At 39.5% G+C, this 18504-nt stretch overlaps 1 protein-coding gene across 1 annotated transcript; it reads left to right on the plus strand.

The window, feature by feature from the left end:
- The first annotated feature begins 39 nt into the window (after positions 1–39).
- mst1 (macrophage stimulating 1) lies at positions 40–18348 on the plus strand. Its single transcript, XM_073469196.1, has 19 exons — positions 40–318; positions 425–483; positions 928–1072; positions 2733–2848; positions 2932–3046; positions 4065–4201; positions 4922–5042; positions 5193–5311; positions 8869–9043; positions 10077–10207; positions 11034–11136; positions 12019–12155; positions 12284–12316; positions 12413–12527; positions 12609–12686; positions 13745–13891; positions 13985–14091; positions 14543–14682; positions 15994–18348. The coding sequence occupies exons 2-19, from the start codon at positions 435–437 to the stop codon at positions 16153–16155; spliced, it is 2130 nt and encodes a 709-aa protein (XP_073325297.1). The 5' UTR covers positions 40–318; positions 425–434; the 3' UTR covers positions 16156–18348.
- Positions 18349–18504: the final 156 nt, after the last annotated feature.

Consider the following 18504-nt stretch of genomic DNA (forward strand, 5'->3'; position numbering starts at 1 on the left):
AGTGACGTCTAGCGTCTGCAGAGAGAACTGCTCCAATAAAAGCCTGAGTTTCTGCACGGTGTTTGGTTTAATCGTCGGGTCCACCGGTGTCACTGGAGCATCAGGGTATCATGAAATAAGTGCATGAAGGCGGACTGATGTGCTCACCCTCATTAATGATTGATGCTCGTATTGATCGGCTGTGTTTTGGGGGATTAGGGCCTCTGTTTGAGTAAGAGCTCAGTGTTCGTGTGGGCGGCTGAGTTTAACTCACACTTTTAGGTTTTCTGCTTGGATTTCTGACATCCTGCCCAACTTGTTCCTCTCTTCTCTCATCAGGTCGACCCGTCAGCGGATGTTTTACACCTCAAAACCTTTCAGAGAAGATATAGATCTCAGTGTGACTTCCATCCAGTGTTATAACTCAAGTCTTTATCGTCCACAGACCACAAACAATGAGACTGTTGCTGCCTTGTTTTCTCCTGACAGTCGGTCTGGCCACTGGTAAGATCTAGTTTTATGATCCTTATATCTTCAGTTATAAATTATTCACTGCTATTTAATTTTTTTGTGTTGAAACGAGACTAAACTTCAGTTTTATTGTGTGTTTTGCTCTGTCTTGTAACTGTTAAGTATCTATCTTTGGGTTTGTACACTAAAAACTACAAAAGAAATCCACTTGATGTCATATATGTGTTTTTATATGTTACATTATGGTGTAATAACACTTTATGGTTGTATAGCAGTAATCTGATGTTTACCTTTTCTGCTTTCTCTGATCTCACAAACCAGCAGCAGTGTCTTGGTCCAAAGGTTATATGTGTGCAGGCTCATGCCCAAATGTTGCAGCTGGTACCAGTCAGCACCTGCACTCCACTTTAAACCTGAACCAAACACATGTTTATATACAAGCTGGCATCCTTATATTGTTCTGTTCTGCAAACACAGGCTACCGCAGTCCACTGAATGACTTCCAGCGCTCTGAGGGCAGAGAGCTGGTTGCGACCCCCTGGAACGCAGCTCGAGTGCTGCTGTTACCGGGCCTGAACCTGGAGGACTGTGCCACGCGCTGCTCACAGTCTCTGGACTGCAGGTATCCAGCTTCAGCTGCTTTAACTACTCTAATTATACTGATTGAGGAGGCACTCAACAAGCCTACAGTTAGAATAGATGTGTTATTGTTAGTTGTTAGCTAAAAAGCAGTGGTGGGATGTAAAAAAGGGAATACATTTACTACAGCACTGTACTAAGGTAAATTCATCCAAAAATAAAAATTCAGTCACTAGCTACTCACCCACATGCTGATGGAGAGTCAGGTAAAGGTTCCTGGTCAACAAAACATTTCTGGAGCTTCACGACAAAACAGCGTTGCAACATTTTTCTAAGAAACTGAAGTAGATGGAGACTTGTTTTAAAAATAATAACTTAAAAACACACAAACATAAAATGGCTCCTCCGACAAAAGAAGTAATTTTTTCTCTTTTTTAAGTGGGTGCAAACAGTCAATCACACGTCAAGGGTGTAAATAATGTATATTGTATTTTTTTATTGTTTGGTGAGTTGCCATGTTTTGGTTAAAAGCTTTTTAATCTAATTCAAGTATTTTTGTTCCTGCTCCATCGATGAGTGCCTGAAGTTTGTTTTTTCGTCTCGTGCCAACCCTTTTCCTCGAAAGCACATATAAAGGCAGTCCTCGAGCACACCGCTACCTCTTTTTCATACGTCTGTAAATAAAGTAATTTGGGTGACATACTTGGATGACTTGGATTGCACCAGATGAGCTGTATGGTGATATTTTATGTTTGTTTTCAGATGTTTTTGTACATTTTTAAATGGGACCTAATTTTTAAAACAAGTCCCCATCTACTTCAGCCAACTATAAACAAAAGAAAACAGTATGAAATTGTGTTGTCCTTTAAGGTCAGTTTGTTTATTCAGTTTATTCAGTCATGAAAACAAAGAGAGTTTGTTTATTTAGTTTGTTTAGGCATAAACAAAAACAAACTTCTTTCTCTTCTGATTAAAATCTCTCCCCCAAAACTACACAGTGCCCCTTCAAGCTACAGAGCATCATAAGGACCAGAACATGTCCATTAATGATTTAGTGTAACTCGCAGTTTGCAGGTGTAAGTGTTGAACCTGTAAATGTGTGTTAATTATAACAGTGAACTTAAGGATACGTCTTTTGATATTCCTTTTTTTTATTCTTTTTTTTTACTGTGAACGAATTCCATGAAAAGACCAAAACCAGTAATGAATTGATCCATTAACAGCCTTATGTATTGTTTTCTTACTGAAGAGCTCGATAATTGTCAGAAAAACACATCAGTGTTTTACAACAAAAGCAGTGAAACATAAGAATTAAAGAAACATTTTAACTACAACAACAATAATAACATTAGTAACAATAATAAATCATTATTTAATATATAATTATCACAGCAAATATCTGCATATTGATTCTCTTATTTTGGCTTTCAAACTTACAGGAGGTCAGCTCTTGTCTTTGCGTCCAAATAAGCTAAGATAACTTGGGGGTGTGTTTTAAAACCTTGATGATCATTATGTATCAAGATTACTAATGCTGACAGATGTGAAGTTGTGATAAAAATAATTTCTGCATTGTATTGTGCTGCATTAATGATCTTAAAAGCTGGCTGATTCATTTATTGACACTAAGAAAGTGATTCATGATAACATAGTAAACAGTCGTAAGTTTGTATACATGGACTTTGAAATATCTCTCAACGCAGAGCGTTTAACCATGAGACTCGTCCGACTGTCACCTGTAAACACCTGCCCTGGGTGGGTGATGGGAGCAACGCAGAGGTGAAGAGAAACGTCAACTGTGACCTCTATGAGAAGAAAGGTGAGACTCACGTGTGACGTTAAAGAGAGCAATGTGATGTATTTGTGCTGGAGCTGCCTGACTGGTTGTTTTTTATTATGAAGTCTATGTCAGAAAGTGCATCGTGGGTAAAGGAGAAGACTACAGAGGGAAAGTCTTCACCACAAGAAGCGGACTCACCTGCCAACAGTGGTGGTCCAAGTTTCCTCACGATCACAGGTGAGACACTTCAGTCTCCAGGAGGACGCAACAGTCCATAGATTATTATCATACAGTCAAACAAACAAGAGGTGTTTTATGGTCAAACAGTTTAATGGTCCTGAACCTCAGTCCAACTGACGATGTGAGTTTCACTTCACTAAAAACGAGGACCGAACACAAAAACCCCCCAAAACAAGCAGGAAGTAAAGATGGCGTCAGCAGCGAAGATACTCAGACATGTAGATTTCATGCGCTCATTGACTGTTTATATTTGCAATAACAAAGTAAAAACTAGTATTTTTAGATACATTTGTGAAAGGAGTCACTTGGCACTTCAGAGCTTTTCAGCCTCTTTTAGCACTCTGTTTTGGTTCTCTGGTCCAAAAACACGACTCCCATCAACCTTGTTTCTGACAGCTGATGGCAGCCAAAAACTCATAAACCCTCTGTATGCTGCCTGCTCAGCATCAGACAGCAGTCAGACAAAGTCTTCGTGGTGGTGATTAAAAGTTGAACATCTAGGAGCTAAAGATCCAGATGTTGTTCTCTGTCGCTAGTGGTGACCAAACCGTAGCTAAAAGAAGAGTGAACATCGGAGTGATTTATCAGGCGACCAAACACAATCATTTCAATACAATTTAAAAACGAAAAGTTGATGGAGCATCAAGTGAAGTTTTATAGTCCACAAAACATTTCTGGAGCTTCACAGCAAAATAACATTATGATATGTTAATAATGTGTGTGTTCAGCTTAAATTAATTGGCCTCCATGAAGCTTAAAGTGTCAAATTACTTTATGTTCTCTCAAATTGGGGGACTGTGCAATTAAAAAAGCTCCATCTGCCTCACGACTGATCTGATGTGGGTGTGAAGACCCTCGAAATTAAGCTGAGAGTCGGCACTTTAACCTCATAGTCGCTGTTTCATTTCATTTCAAATCCAATGCTGCAACAAACTCATAAAACATACAAAATGTATCTCTGTCCTTAAACATTTTGACTGCACTGTATAAACTGTAAAACTGTCTCTCGTCTCAGGTGGATTCCGACAGCGACGAATGGTCTGGAGTTGAACTACTGCAGGAATCCAGACGGGGACCGAATTGGTCCGTGGTGCTACACCACCGACCCCGAGCGACGTTATGAAAGCTGCAACATCCCCCAGTGCAAAGATGGTACATCCCAATTATTTATAAACACCATCATGCTATTATACATGAAGTGTCCTGTCTCAGTAAGGAATCAAACATCTAGTTATTTCATTTTTCATCCTTTTTCATCAAACATGTTACAGAATAAGATCTAATCAAGACACTTAAAGTCATTGTTTCACAGACTGAACCACATAATTTGGTCCAGATTAAAGGGAAGATAGTGACAATATTATAAGACTGTACACACTGTAATTACTCAATCATTCATTTGAGTTTTTAAAGGAATAATTGGGAAAATAAATGTGATGGTTGGATACAGTTTATAAACAGATGTTGACTTCTAGAGAAATTTCTGTGAAAGAACTCCTTAAATCTTAATTACCAGAAAACTGATCCATTTAACAAAATAATCCATTAATTTCGTTGGAGACTTTATTCCCTGTGCTGATTTGTATGTTTCACACATTAATACAAATTTCGCATTTCTTGCATGTTCAGCTGCCTGCTGCGCTCTGACTAAAAGATGGTTACTTTGGTAAAAGAAGGTTGTAATTACCAAGTGTACCAATTTAACACATTCTCCATTTTCCCTGTAATTAGCAACAAATTACATAGTCCAGAAACCTTCCTTAAAAATGACAATAATCAGCTCCTTTCAAGGAAATAATTAGCAAATGATGTGCCCTGTAAAGTGAAATGTTTCTGCACGGTCTTTTGAGTTTAATCTGTGTGTGTTTGCAGAGGTTTGTATCACATGTAACGGAGAGGACTACAGAGGGCAGGTCGACCACACCATGAGCGGCAGAGAGTGTCAGAGATGGGACCAGCAGTATCCTCACCAACACATCTACCAGCCTGAAAAGTAATCAAGTATTCATCACCGTAGCACCTGTCTCGTGCCTCATTAGTTGAATTAATTGTGGGCCGGTGTGTCGTGAATCTCACAGCTTTCAAACTGTTTAAAACCTTCATTTTGTTATTGTGGGTATAATAAATTATTTGTCTTTTTCAGGTATCCTGATAAAAGTTTAGATGATAACTACTGCCGTAACCCCGACGCCTCTCCGGTGCCCTGGTGTTACACCACAGACACCGAGATGGAGAGGGAGAACTGTGAGATCAGCAAGTGCAGTAAGAAAATGTTTTTGTTATATTATCCCTTTTAAAAATACTCATCATCAGCAGTGGAATGTAACTAAGTACATTTACTCTAGCACTGTACTTGTTTATTTTTTAAAATCAGAACTCTGAAGATGCTGATTCTGAAAAATATTGAATGATCGATCATTGTTCAGGCCGATAAACGCATGCAAACATGTAGACAAATGTATAATTTACTTTAACTTGTACTTTTTATACATAAGTACCTTTATGCCAGAAAATTACTTTGGATAAGTACATTTAATGTCAGATACTTTTAGACTTGGACGACTTTCACTTTTATCAAAGTAATATTTTCACACACTTTTGTTACTTTTACTCAATTGTGGCTTTTGAGTACTTTTTACAACACTGCCTCTAATAACACTAGAGATCGAACGATTAGTTGGTTAATTGATCAAAACAATTTGTCAGAAACTATGATGACAATGGATTAATTAAATTAATTCTCTATTTTCGTCCTCTCAAATGTGAAGATTTGTGGCTTTTCTTAGTTTTACAATAATCGTTAAAGGAGCTCTGTGGATCTTCTGTGTTGTGCTCGAAGCCGGTCGTGGAAAACCCGATGCTAGTCACAAAATCCACAGTCCAGCAGCATTAAACAACTGAACAAATCGCCCCCAGGCTTGTATAGCCAACCGAGAGAGACGGGGAAGGTCTCATGTCTCACAGCACGTTACAATCCGCTCCCATATGGCCAATAAAAGAAGTGATTAATATATTACACAGAGCCCTTTTAACTGAATATATCTGTGTTTTGGACTTGTGATAGTCACCTCGGACTTTGGGAAATTCTAACAGGCATTTTTCAGTGTTTTCTGAGATTATAGACCAAAGAATTAATTGATTAAACAAGATTAAAATAATTGTTGCAGCCGGACTGTAATGTTTTCTATCCTAGCACACGTTTACTAGATCAGATCTGTGGATCTTCTTGCCTGTTTCTTCTGCTCTGTTTTTGTCATTAGTTTCTTCTGTAAAACAGAGGAGACGTGAGCTGAATTGAGCTGATTCCTGTGCCATTAGGAGGAGACACAGTGGAATTAAGGAGTCTCATTAAGTCGCTGTAATTAAATTTAGAAAAATCACCTTTTTGGTGTTTGTGCAAATTACTTCCCGAACTGTGAAACTCTTCACGACTGCCCTAATGACTCTGTTTGATTTAAGAGTAAACGCAGCTAAAGAGTGCGGATGTTTGTCAGTGATACAAGCCCCTGCATTGTCTCACAAGGTCTCGGGTTAATTAAATGTTAATTACTGTGTTTTCTTATTATTTTGTTTTTCTTTATACGGTTTATTTTAATTTAGTTTGTGTGAGTTTTGAGTGTGTGTCAGTGGATTAGCTTTCATTTGGAGTAGAAGGAGCAAACTGTAGATAACAGCAAAATTTAAAGGTAGAACGTAAAAGGCATTTTGGACTAAAATTACATATAAACAAAATTGAATACCTTTACTTTTTACATGCCAGTCAGACTCAAATGCTGAACCTTTACCTTCAGAACATAAGTAAATAAATAAACAAGCCATTTCAGTGTTTTCTCCAGGATTTCGAAACGAGAGTTGTGCAACACGACACTGGCAACATTGGCATTTCCACCGAGGGCGGAGATCACTGGGGCAAAAAGCTCTATAAGATAGCACCATCTTGTGGTGCAGCGTTGAGTCAAAAAAATTTATTCTTGTGAAACGAATCAACAAAAAGATCAAAACCAAAATGTCACAGTTTCTTTTTTCGTTCTGGGTGTTTTTACCAGTTTTCTGTTGATGTATCAGACAAATAAAACACAATCAGGAGAATATTGTGAGAATGTTCCTTTAGATCTGTTCATTCAGATCCTGGATTTATACACACCTACACCCAAAGGACCACAATGGAAATATGCTCATGGGCTTTATTATGTTTTATCCTTTTGACAAATATTACACAGTCAAAAAGATAATTTCCCTAAAACTCTGACTTTATGTATAAATAATGCAATTACATACATTCTAGGTAAATATATCATTTAATGCAAAGTATTTCCATCATGTTGAGTTGATTTGAATACATAAAATAACTTAGTCTGCCTAAATTAAATTGAGTTAATGCATTTTTTCAAGTAATATGCCTAAAATTAATGTATTACATGTGGATTACTTTTATGTCTAAAACTTTAAAAATTAGATTAACTTAATTGAAGTTATTTAAGTTATTCACATAGACTCAACATGATGGAAATACTTTGAATTAACTGTATTATATTGTACAAAGATATTTGCTGCCTGGTGAGGCTGTGCGTCTATTATTTATTTATATATGTCATATATATTTTATACTGTCAATAAATAATTTCAATCAATAACCTGGGCTAACTAATAAATAATTGATCTGTACCAGGGAGTTTGGCTCTTCACATTTGAGTAAATGTAATGTAATTTTCTCAATGTCACACTTTTTAGATCATTACTTTTAAGATTATTTAGTCAGATTAATTAAAAATTCCCTCCAGACAAGTTTTTGAGGCATAAAAACACTCTCATTAAATTAAGTAATTTGTGTCTGATATTGTATTATTTTTACATCAAAAACTTTGATTACCTCGTTAGACTACTCAGACTTTATTATCCTGAGGGGAAATTCCTTTTCACAGCAGCGAACCCGTCACACAGACAGTACATGCAACAGACAGTGTTTCAAAAACAGTACATATAACAGCACACAGCAATTACAACCCACAATCAGCCCTGTTCTACAGCTGCGGGGATCAGCGAGGGAGCCCTTCTGCACCTCGGAGCTCAGTGCCACCACCCTGAGGGCAGTGAGGTCACACTCAGTGGATGTGTGATGTCCTGTTCTGTTGAAGTTGCAATGCGTGTAATGGCCATATTGTTCAGCTTTGTAAGGCCGGGTGAGGGGAGACCAATTATCCTGGCAGTTGTGCTGTTGTGCTGTAAGTTTGGCCCGGCTTTTAACAGATTGCATGTTAAAGAAGCAGGTGGGGCAGTACAGTAGGACGGGCTGGATAATGCTCTGGTACAACAACAACAACAACAGGAGGAGATGCGGGGAAACATAAAGTCCTTTACATGTGCAGATGACCGATAGGCATCTTCTCCTTCTCCCTCAACTATTGTTTGTTTCAAAAGTTTAACTCTGAGCACAGAGAAACTTTCCACCTTCAGCAGATACATTTGAAGACAGCCTTCTAGTGTCAAATTTTGCACAAACATCATTTTGCACCTCATTCTCAAAAACTCACTTTTTGAGTGAAAGTGGACTTTAACTTCCTGTAACAACTTCAGTACGCAGCAGTTTTTAGGCTCATTCTGTACCATCACATTAAATGTTCTGGAAAAGAGAAAGAAAGAAACAGCTCTTGATTTCCCTACAATAACAGAACATAAATCACAAAGTCCTCTCTCTCCTTCAGTGGCTTTAGTCCTCCTCGTACTAATATTAACCACATTAACTAACCTCCCCTCTGTGAAGTCCAGAGGTGACCTATAATGCTAATTTACTTCCTCTTCGACTCTCTGCTCCCCTCCAGCTGAGGTGCGGGTTGAGAAACGCCAGCGCTCCAGCTTCACCACCAACTGTTTCCGCGGCCGAGGGGAGGATTACCGCGGCAAAGTCAACGAGACGACGTCAGGTATCCCCTGTCAGCGGTGGGACGCCCAAGAGCCTCATGAGCATCCCTTCTACCCAAACACATACGAATGCAAGTAAGTGACGCACAGTACAATGGAGGAGGGAGAAGAAGTTGAGTGTGTTTGAAAGGTGAAAGTGCTTCGGGTTGATGTTCTGCACTCACAGCCTCAGTTTGAAACGGCTCTGTTTGCTCCACACATGAATATTAATGTTAAAATGTCAGTGCAGTGAAATTTCTTTGCGATCTTATTTCTCTGCTGACACTTGACAGGAGATGATAGATAGTCAGCAGCCGCACATTAAAAAGCACTCTGAGTGGCAGTATGGTTGTGAAATGAATATTAAACCTATTTGTGACGCAGTGATCCATTCATCATGCCAAAACTGATTATGAGCGTTTGAGCCGTCCATCCGAGAAGTTTGTCACATCTGTATAATCTTTATGTCTACAAATAAACAGGGCCAGGCAGATATAGAACGGTATGTTTGTGTAAATAAAAGGTTGCTCAGTGAATAAATGGTGAGACGCTGGACATTATCGTACAGTAGTTGTTGCCGAAATGTTCAAAAGTTTCTTTAAAAAAACGTTTGTGGCTTTGATCCAGTGAAAACTAACTATGCATGTCATTTCTATTACCATAGTCTTTTAAACAACAACAGGCCCGCTTACAGATTGTGCTGGTGAGGACATTCCAAAAATCACTCACAGGAACAAATTGGGAAAATTTGCGAAGAACTGTGGGAAAATCATGTGGAAACAGCAGGCTGACCTGTAACACCTGCATCTGAGCAGGCTGACTGAGAGGGCAGACATCCCTTCCACTTTATCTCCTGCTCGGAGGTGTAGAGACCTCACGATCAGAACCAACCAAGCAAAAAACTAATTTAGTGCCATGGCAATAAGTCAGCTTTACAAGTAGCGGCAGCAGCACTGGGAGTCTGAGAAAATACATAGAAAAGGGGATGTGCAGCTTTCTCACTGATTCACTCTGTGTGTTTTTGTTTGAGAATAAGTGGGAAAGTGTGGTGGCATGTGTGGCTTGTTTTATGACATAATAAAACCAAACCAAACTACTTCTACCTGACCGTGTTCCACATCTCTTTCAGGGGTTTGGAGGAGAACTACTGTCGTAACCCAGATGGGTCGGAGGCTCCCTGGTGCTTCACATCTGTGTCAGAGATGAGGACTGCTCTGTGCTTACAGATCAAACGCTGTGCAGACGACATCGAGGCTGAAGGTATGACTTCAACAACGACGACTTCAGTGACAAGATTACTGATTACATTAACTGCTGTAATGGATAGAAATGAAACTATGTTGTAATGGCCCTAAAACTGTATGTATATCATATAATAACAATAGAAATATACACTACGCAACAGTAGTTTGGGATATTGGGATTATAAAGAAGAATATTGACCAAAACACCAATAAGAGTCAGTTTACTTTGATTGATCATATACATTTTTTTGTCTATGACAGTTCTGTAAATTTAATTTTCTGATATAAAAAGCACAACTCTTACTTGTGAAAGAGGAAACAGCACAGTCATCCTTTTACAAATGAAAAGTTGTACACCCTCGGTCAGTTCACTAATAGACTTTGCTGCTACCGCTTTAATTGGTCTGGTTTGACCCATAGCTTCGGATGACTAATGTTAGCTGATTGTATCTGTATTTCTTGTGCAACTGGTACACTATGAATTGCATTAACCCTTATCATGTTTTTCAGTGAGTCATAGGCTACATATATTAGTCACAGTGGCTGCTGTTCAGCAAAAGGTTAAATAGTCTCACTTTAAGGTTTAAATGCAGTTTTGAATGATACAAATCTAGCGTAGAAATACAGAATCCTTATGGTAGTAATATATAGAGTCAGTGTACATAATGTCCACCATGTTTGAGTTTTTTGAAAAACTTCCTAGAGGTTGCTAAAACCCGCAAATTAACAAATAAAGCTCATTGTCCTTCGTGTCTTATATCCCATTTTTATAACATTATAACAGCCTTCACTGTGTGCCATAATTCATCAAGGTCACTGTCATGATGAAATCTTTTTTCCAGATTGCTACCATGAAAATGGAAGAAACTACAGAGGCATGGTCCGCAAAACTCGTAAGGGGATCACCTGCCAGAAATGGAACGTTAACACACCTCACCGGACCAAGTACGATGGTTGTTTAAAAACTACAAAGACACAGATGATTTTTTATCCAAGAGGAAAAGAGTTTATATGCTTTGGGGACCTCTATGACACAGCTTTCAAGATTCAACATTCATGATACTTTATTGTCACGGCACTCCCTGTTATAAGTCAAAAAAGAAAAACCAAGGACGGCACTCCCATTAAACTATCTAATGGTGCCAAACAGACGTTTTCAGGCAAGACGCACATTCTTAAGTGTGTGTTCTGGCAATTATAGGTTAATTATGGTTACCACAACCAGCACAACAGGTACATCCCAATAGAGAGGCCCATCCTCCCTGTTATTAAGAGGGTAGAACTTTCAAAAATACAGGAACTTAGAGAGGGGCTTGCTGTGCTGAACAATTCTGATTGAGTATTTCCGGCTTTTATTTTTTGCTATAATTAAAAAAAAATCTGCAGCTGCTTTTGTTGTAGTTGTTGTTGTTGTTTTTGTTCATTGTGCTTCGACACATCAGGAGGGCCAACGATGAATTGGAAAATGCTTGATATGGCGTCATCATTGTTGTTTGCAAAAATTATGTGTAAAAATAGCTGCCGCTTTTTTCTTTAGACTGCAGTTGTATCACAGAAAACAACGGACAAAAGGAACCTTTAATTTCCTTAAAAAGTACTTCCTGAAAACTAGAAGTTCTGGGTTCTTTAGGTAGAAACACGACTTTAATTAAATATACTTAAAACAACACTGGGACACTTTTCTCCCACTATTATATTCATGGAAATGGAGGAGTCACTCCATTAAAATAACGTCTACAGTTTTTGAAAAGCAGCATGCTCACCCCACTTATTTACAACATATATGAGATGCTTACAGCCTTAAAAACCATCTGTATGATTTTCTAGGATAAACCCATGGACGCATCCTGAGGCCAATCTGACTGAGAACTACTGTCGTAACCCAGATGGGGACCAGCACGGACCCTGGTGCTACACCACTGATCCCAAAACTGAGTTTGACTACTGTGCCATCAAACAGTGTGGTACCTAACTCTGCTTTCTTTTGTCTATTTTAAGATTCCTCTGAGTGGTTTAATGCACTGTGTGATGACAATTCAGCCGGAGCTGTTGGCAATTTAACGATTCATCTGTTTCTTGTGTTTCCAAACAGCTGGAGAGAAAGTGTCCATGACTGAACCAGTAGGTTAGTTTCTGAATGATTATGAGGCAACATTTCATAGTTGACAGCCAGCTTTCTCAAGTGTTTTTACAAATACATGTCACCTCTTTGTGAACGCAGAGAAGGTGGAGTTCAGCGAGTGCGGGAAGAGAGAGGACCGCATCCAGAGGTCGAGGTTACGTATCGTGAACGGGGTTCCCGGTAACTCGCCATGGACAGTGAGCCTCAGAGACAGGTGAGTCTGAGAGCTGGTTATGAGCAAGTCAAATACATCCTGCTGCTGTGCTGTGTGTGACTTCCGACCTCTCGTGTGCAGGAAAGGAAACCATTTCTGTGGAGGATCCCTGGTTAACCCCAGATGGGTGATCAGCACCAAGCAGTGTTTCTCCTCCTGGTAAACGTTATTTATTTAAAGCTTTTTGGAGCCATTGGCAGGGTGCATCACTAGGGTCATTTAAATTCATGAACTTGCTGTTTCAAGCAGCCAAAATCCACCATTCATGTATGCTGAGGTGCAAAATAAGAGCCATACAGAGGTGATTTGTCATGAAAAATGTAAGTAATGTTGTTCAGATTTTTGTGATCTATTCACCAACACTAGGGACTACAACTTAGCCATGCTAGCAGCACTACTCAGTAATCACTCAGAATGGCAGTGTAAAAGTTGGCAGAGGTAATGTTCAGATGTTTTAATATTGTTTGCTAGAGATTTGGAGCTGCAGCTGCACCATTCCTCAGGGATATTCATTCTGAAATTGTATTTTCTTTAAAAAATCTTTCATTTATGCTTTGTGCCAACTTAATTTACTCAGACCCAGTGACATATATACTTACACATCTGGGCAATTATTTCAAGTGTTCCTGTTGTTATGATACCTTGATTATTCAAATAGACCTTGTAGTTGCAGAGATAATTATCAAGCAGAGACACAAAATAGAGGCTAGTTCTAAACAGGTTTTAATATCAACAAAAAATGAACACAGTGAAAATGAATAGGAGTTTTGTGGACTTGCCAGCGATGCAAATAAAGGGTGTGTGAACACCGGGGGGGAAATACAGAACCAGTGAATGGGGAGAGTGCCCCTTTTTCTCTTCAGCCCTTGCCTCACCAAAATGTCTATGCATGTCCCTGAGAGGAGGACACCATTAATGTTTACATCCCGCACCTTTTTCCTGTAAGTAGATGCACACTTCTCTCTACACAGTGTGGGTTTTTTTGGTTTTTTTTGGCGCTTTGAGCACCAAAAGCCGAGCCTGGTTCGCGATTAGACAGACATCTCCAAATCAGCTCATGTCAAAACAATGTGGATAAACTGCACTGACATAAGATGAAAACATTTTTTGATGTGTAGATGAGCTGTCCCTTTAAGGATATTGCAGGATAAGACATGAAATAAAAAGGGTTGTTCTTTGCTTGTATTTCCACGTTATTTCTTTGTATGTGTGCACAGCTACGTGGACCTGCCCGGATATTCTGCCATGATGGGAACCCTGTTTCGTGATCCTCAAGAGGGAGAGCCGGGCGTTCAGACCATCCCTCTCACCAAGATCGTCTGTGGACCCTCGGAGTCTCAACTGGTCATGCTACAACTGGAATAGTGTGTACTGTCAAGTGCCCCCCGCATGCTCACACACACACATGCACTCAGACATACCAGTGATTTCACTCTGACCCTCTCTTCTTTCTCTAGCCCTGCACAGTTTAATGAGCGTGTCTCTCAGATCTGCCTCCCTCCTGAGCGTTACATTGTGGCTGAGGGGACGGACTGTGAGATCGCAGGATGGGGTGAGACAAGAGGCAAGTATAATCCTATAGAGGTGATAACTTCGCCCTGAATTCACTACACGCTGCATTTCATGCAACTACAATGTGCTTCTACACGGGTGTAGGACTGGGGGGAAAAGGGGGATGAGTAGTCGTGTGAGGAGGGCCCACAAAGATAGAAGAGTGAATAGCTGTGGATGTAGGGAGGACAAATGCCTTCATACAGGCTCCAGAATTTTGTGCCATGCCCTGTGCTTCTATTACAATTATTAATAATAGATTAGTTTCTCAGAAGCATCTTGTTTCTGCCCTTGAAGTAATGTTGCATCTAAATGAGAGAACTGTTCAGATCGTTGAGCAACAGATGGCATTGCTATTTCCAGACGCCTTCAACATCTGTCCACCTTCCTCTTCTTTTCTCCGTCTCTTTCAACATATCAGCTGCTAACTGATTTCTCCTCCTCCTCCTCACTCTTTTTCAAAGGGACTGGAGATGAGACTGTCCTCAACGTGGCCCACATACCAGTTATTAGTAACAAGGAATGTAACAGTTACTTCAGGGGTCGTGTGCGTGAGAATGAGATGTGCACAAACTCTTTCCAGGCCGGGATAGGCGCCTGCGAGGTAGGTGTCCACGCAAACGTTTTAAAGGTTTTCTGTCCATCTTGGGTGCTTTCTCTTTTCAGGGAGATGCAGCAGAGTTTCTTCATCCCTTATTTTCCTTTTGAAGATATTTTTAGCATTTTAATTTCATTAGATAGGTTACAATAGAGGTGCAGACAGGAAACAAAGGGGGAGAGACGGGGGTATAACAAGCAACAAGGTCACTAGCCAGAATCAAACTAGGGACACTGAAGTTAAAGGAAAGGTTCACCCAAAAATTAAAAATTGAGTCATTATCTACTCACCCCCATGTCGATGGAAAATCAGGTGAAGTTGCGTAGTCCACGTAACATTTCTGGAGTGTTACAGCAAAACAGCAATGCAGCATTTTCCTAAACACCTGAAGTACATGGGGAAAAAACAAGTGAAAGAAAACATAAAATGGATTTGAAAAGATGTTTTTTACTCCCTATTTTAAGCCGAAATCTTCAGTGTAGCTGCTAAGTGAAAACCTTTAGCACTGTAGGAGGTGCACAAACTCGATCGTGTTTAAAGCATGTAAATAACGACTTTTTAAATCAATTTGGGATCTTGGGGCTTCTGGAGACTTGAATTACTCCAATCAAGCTGTATTGAGCCATTTTATGGTTTGTTTGGGTTTTTTTTGTTTTTTTTTATGTTTTAAAACAAGTCCCCATCTACTTCAGTTGTTCAGGAGAATGCTGCAAAACACTGTTTTACTGTGACGCTCCAGAAATGTTTTGTGGACTAAGAAACTTCATCTGACTTTCAGTTAGCGTGGGGGTTAGTAGATAATGACTGAATTTTATTTTTTTGGGAAATGCACTAATTTGCTTTCTTGTAGCGAGTTAGATGAGAAGATATAATGTGTTCGTTAGCTTTAGAGGTACTGGTAGTTGGATTTTTTAAAATCTTTGGACAAAGCCGAGCTAGCTGTTTTCTGTTTATGCTAAGCTAAGCTAACTGGCTGCTGGCTCTAGCTTATATTTAGCAAACACACATAAGAGTGGTATCAATCTTCTCATCTAACTCTGGGCAAGAATATATAGAAGCGCATTCCCCTGCTGTGCTGAGATTTAACACTTCAGATCCTGACGGTGAAGAAAATCTTTTTGATGACGGAAATCACTTTAAGTAAAGCTATACATACAGCTATTTATACGTTCCTATAAATCAAACACATTCACCATTTGGATAATGGAAGTGGACTGGACAAGATGTGACTGCAAGATGTTTCCAACCTCAGCAGTGACAGTCAGTCATAACAGAGACAAATAATGACTCCAGAGTGTTGTTCCTGTGTGTCTGCAGAGAGACTACGGCGGCCCTCTGGCATGTCAGAACAGGGACTGCTGGGTACTCGAGGGTGTGATCATCCCCATGAGGCGCTGCGGACGCCAGGGGCAGCCCAACATCTTCATCCGGGTCTCTGTCTATGTGGACTGGATCAAGAAGGTCATGGAGATGGCTTAGAGACATATACTGACCAGGGACTGATCAAATCTGCTCTCAAAGCCCTCAAGACCTGTTATCCACTTAACCATATGCATTTTTGTCTTCTCAGATGCCTGTTTTAAATTAAACAAAATACTAATAATACATCAAAAGCTATGTTTAGATTTTATTATATGAGTTTATAATAAAAAAGACATTCAGCTTCTTATTCAGGGTAAAATGCAAGGTAATTTGTTGTAGTACTTCTGTGTTAATTCTTTTTTTTGTGAATCTTTCCAGCCAGAGTAACTCACTTTTAAGTGCATCAGCAGGGGTATTTAATGCCATTTAAAGCAGCCAGACTCCAGTGTACAGACGAAGCAGAAAACACTTGTACTCCAGAAAACATTAATCACACTAAAGCCCTGTCCACACGCACACAGGTATTACTTAAAATAAAGCTTTTGTTTTGGCATTTCGTACACACGTAAACGGTTTTTCAGGTCACTGAAAACGGAGCTTTTGTGAAACTTCCAGTTTGAAGATACCCAGAAACCGTTTTACTTCTGGACAGACAGAAACTGAGATTTTGGAAATGATGATAAAGACGCACACATTTATCACATCAACCATCAGCATCATTGGCAAATGTGAACTTGGAGTATGTATTATGATATTGGAGTATTTGAGTTTGTACTGGGACGGAATGGATGTTGTGTTTTTTAATGTTATATTTACAAAGACACAAATGGACATTGATAACACAGTGATGGAAAAGAGAGACAAAAACGGCTGCTTACAGTGTTTGATGATTTTTTTGTTTTGCTGACAAATGATCCGAGAGGGGTCTGTGAAGAGCAGTCACGTTTCCCTGCCTCGTTCATAGTATTTTCTGTAGCTAAGCAACCGTCCAGAGTAAACAATCTCCTTCCTGCAGGTTTCTTCAGGTGTGTTGTATGGACAGAGACTATTTTTTTAAATCCCCGTGTAAGAGAGATGCAAAACAATGCAGAAAGGATTTGTCAAAAAAAAATGTAAGTAAAGTTTGACACATTTTTGGCCAACACTTTTCAGTATATAATATAAACATTTAGTAAATGGTTTTAAAAACACGATAAGGCTGTTGTGAGGACATTTTAAAGTGCTTATTAATATACATTATTTGTCAACAATTCTACCTTCTCCTTTGGAGGCATATTACTGTGTTATATCACATTTTCATTCATTATCCGTGTAGACACCAGCCTCCACTTATGAGTGGCCACAGGAGGAGTTATAGTTGTTGAGAAATACATTAATAGACACAATTCTGCTTATTATTACATTATAATGCATAGTAAAGAATTAAATGTTTACAGAGGGACCTAAAATAAATTTCTCTTTTGCATTTACCAAAAACTAATCGTAGCCCGTCAGGTTCAGAGGAGACTAACTGTAGCTAAGTAACCGCCAATAACAGAGGAGGTGTCGGGGAGTTAACGGCACACACTTTAAGTTCCTAACGTCCCCTGGAAATGCACCCTTTACCACAAAACTGTACGCCTCCTCTCCTCTCCTCTCTTCTCCTCTCCTCTCCTCTCCTCTCCCTGGCATTGAATGGAGCTCCGAAATACCTTCTTTGCCCCCAGCCTCTAAAGAAATCCCTCCTCTGCCTGTCTTTTGATGCCTGCCCCCACCTCTAAAGACATGCCTTTGTGCCTTATGCAGAACTGTATGCGCTGCACATTCTTTCTAGTTCTATAGGAGGATTTTTGTAACCCGGTCCTGATGAGCCCACGGAATTCAGCTTAAATAAACCTCAAGATCAGAGTCCAAGCGAATCTCAGACACACCAGCCTGCAGAAGGCCACTGAACTCTCTCTCTCTCACACACACACACACACTATTCCCCCCCCTTTTCTCTCTGTTTCTGTCTGTCTTCACACCAACATTTTTTTTCTTTTGTCTGGACAATCAGGAGATACTGACATTTATCTTTGTTTTTGCAGTAATAGGACTGAAGTGTAGAACATGTTCCTTCAAGCTAACAACGGCCAATTATCCTCCTGCTGCACACAGCGTCTGAAAAATGGCAGGTTGACAGTTGTGATTCTCATTCTGCTCACTTTCATTTGGTTATATTTATAGTGGATGACTAATCAGATTCATATATGACTACCAGTTCTCAGCAACTGTTGCTTCTGAGAAACCTGACTAAAATGTTCAATAAATGCTGCCACACAGATATGCAAATAGTTTCTTTGTCATTTTGTTGTATGCAGATGAATATAACGGCCTGTTTGTCTCTGAATTCAACAGCTGATCGTGGATTTCTTTTTTTCAATGTAAAATTCAGGTTTTACAGGATTATTCTAATCTGTTATGAAACCGACACTATGAACGGTTCAA

Source organism: Pagrus major, chromosome 6 (genome assembly GCF_040436345.1).
Source record: "Pagrus major chromosome 6, Pma_NU_1.0".
Lineage (NCBI taxonomy): Eukaryota > Metazoa > Chordata > Actinopteri > Spariformes > Sparidae > Pagrus > Pagrus major.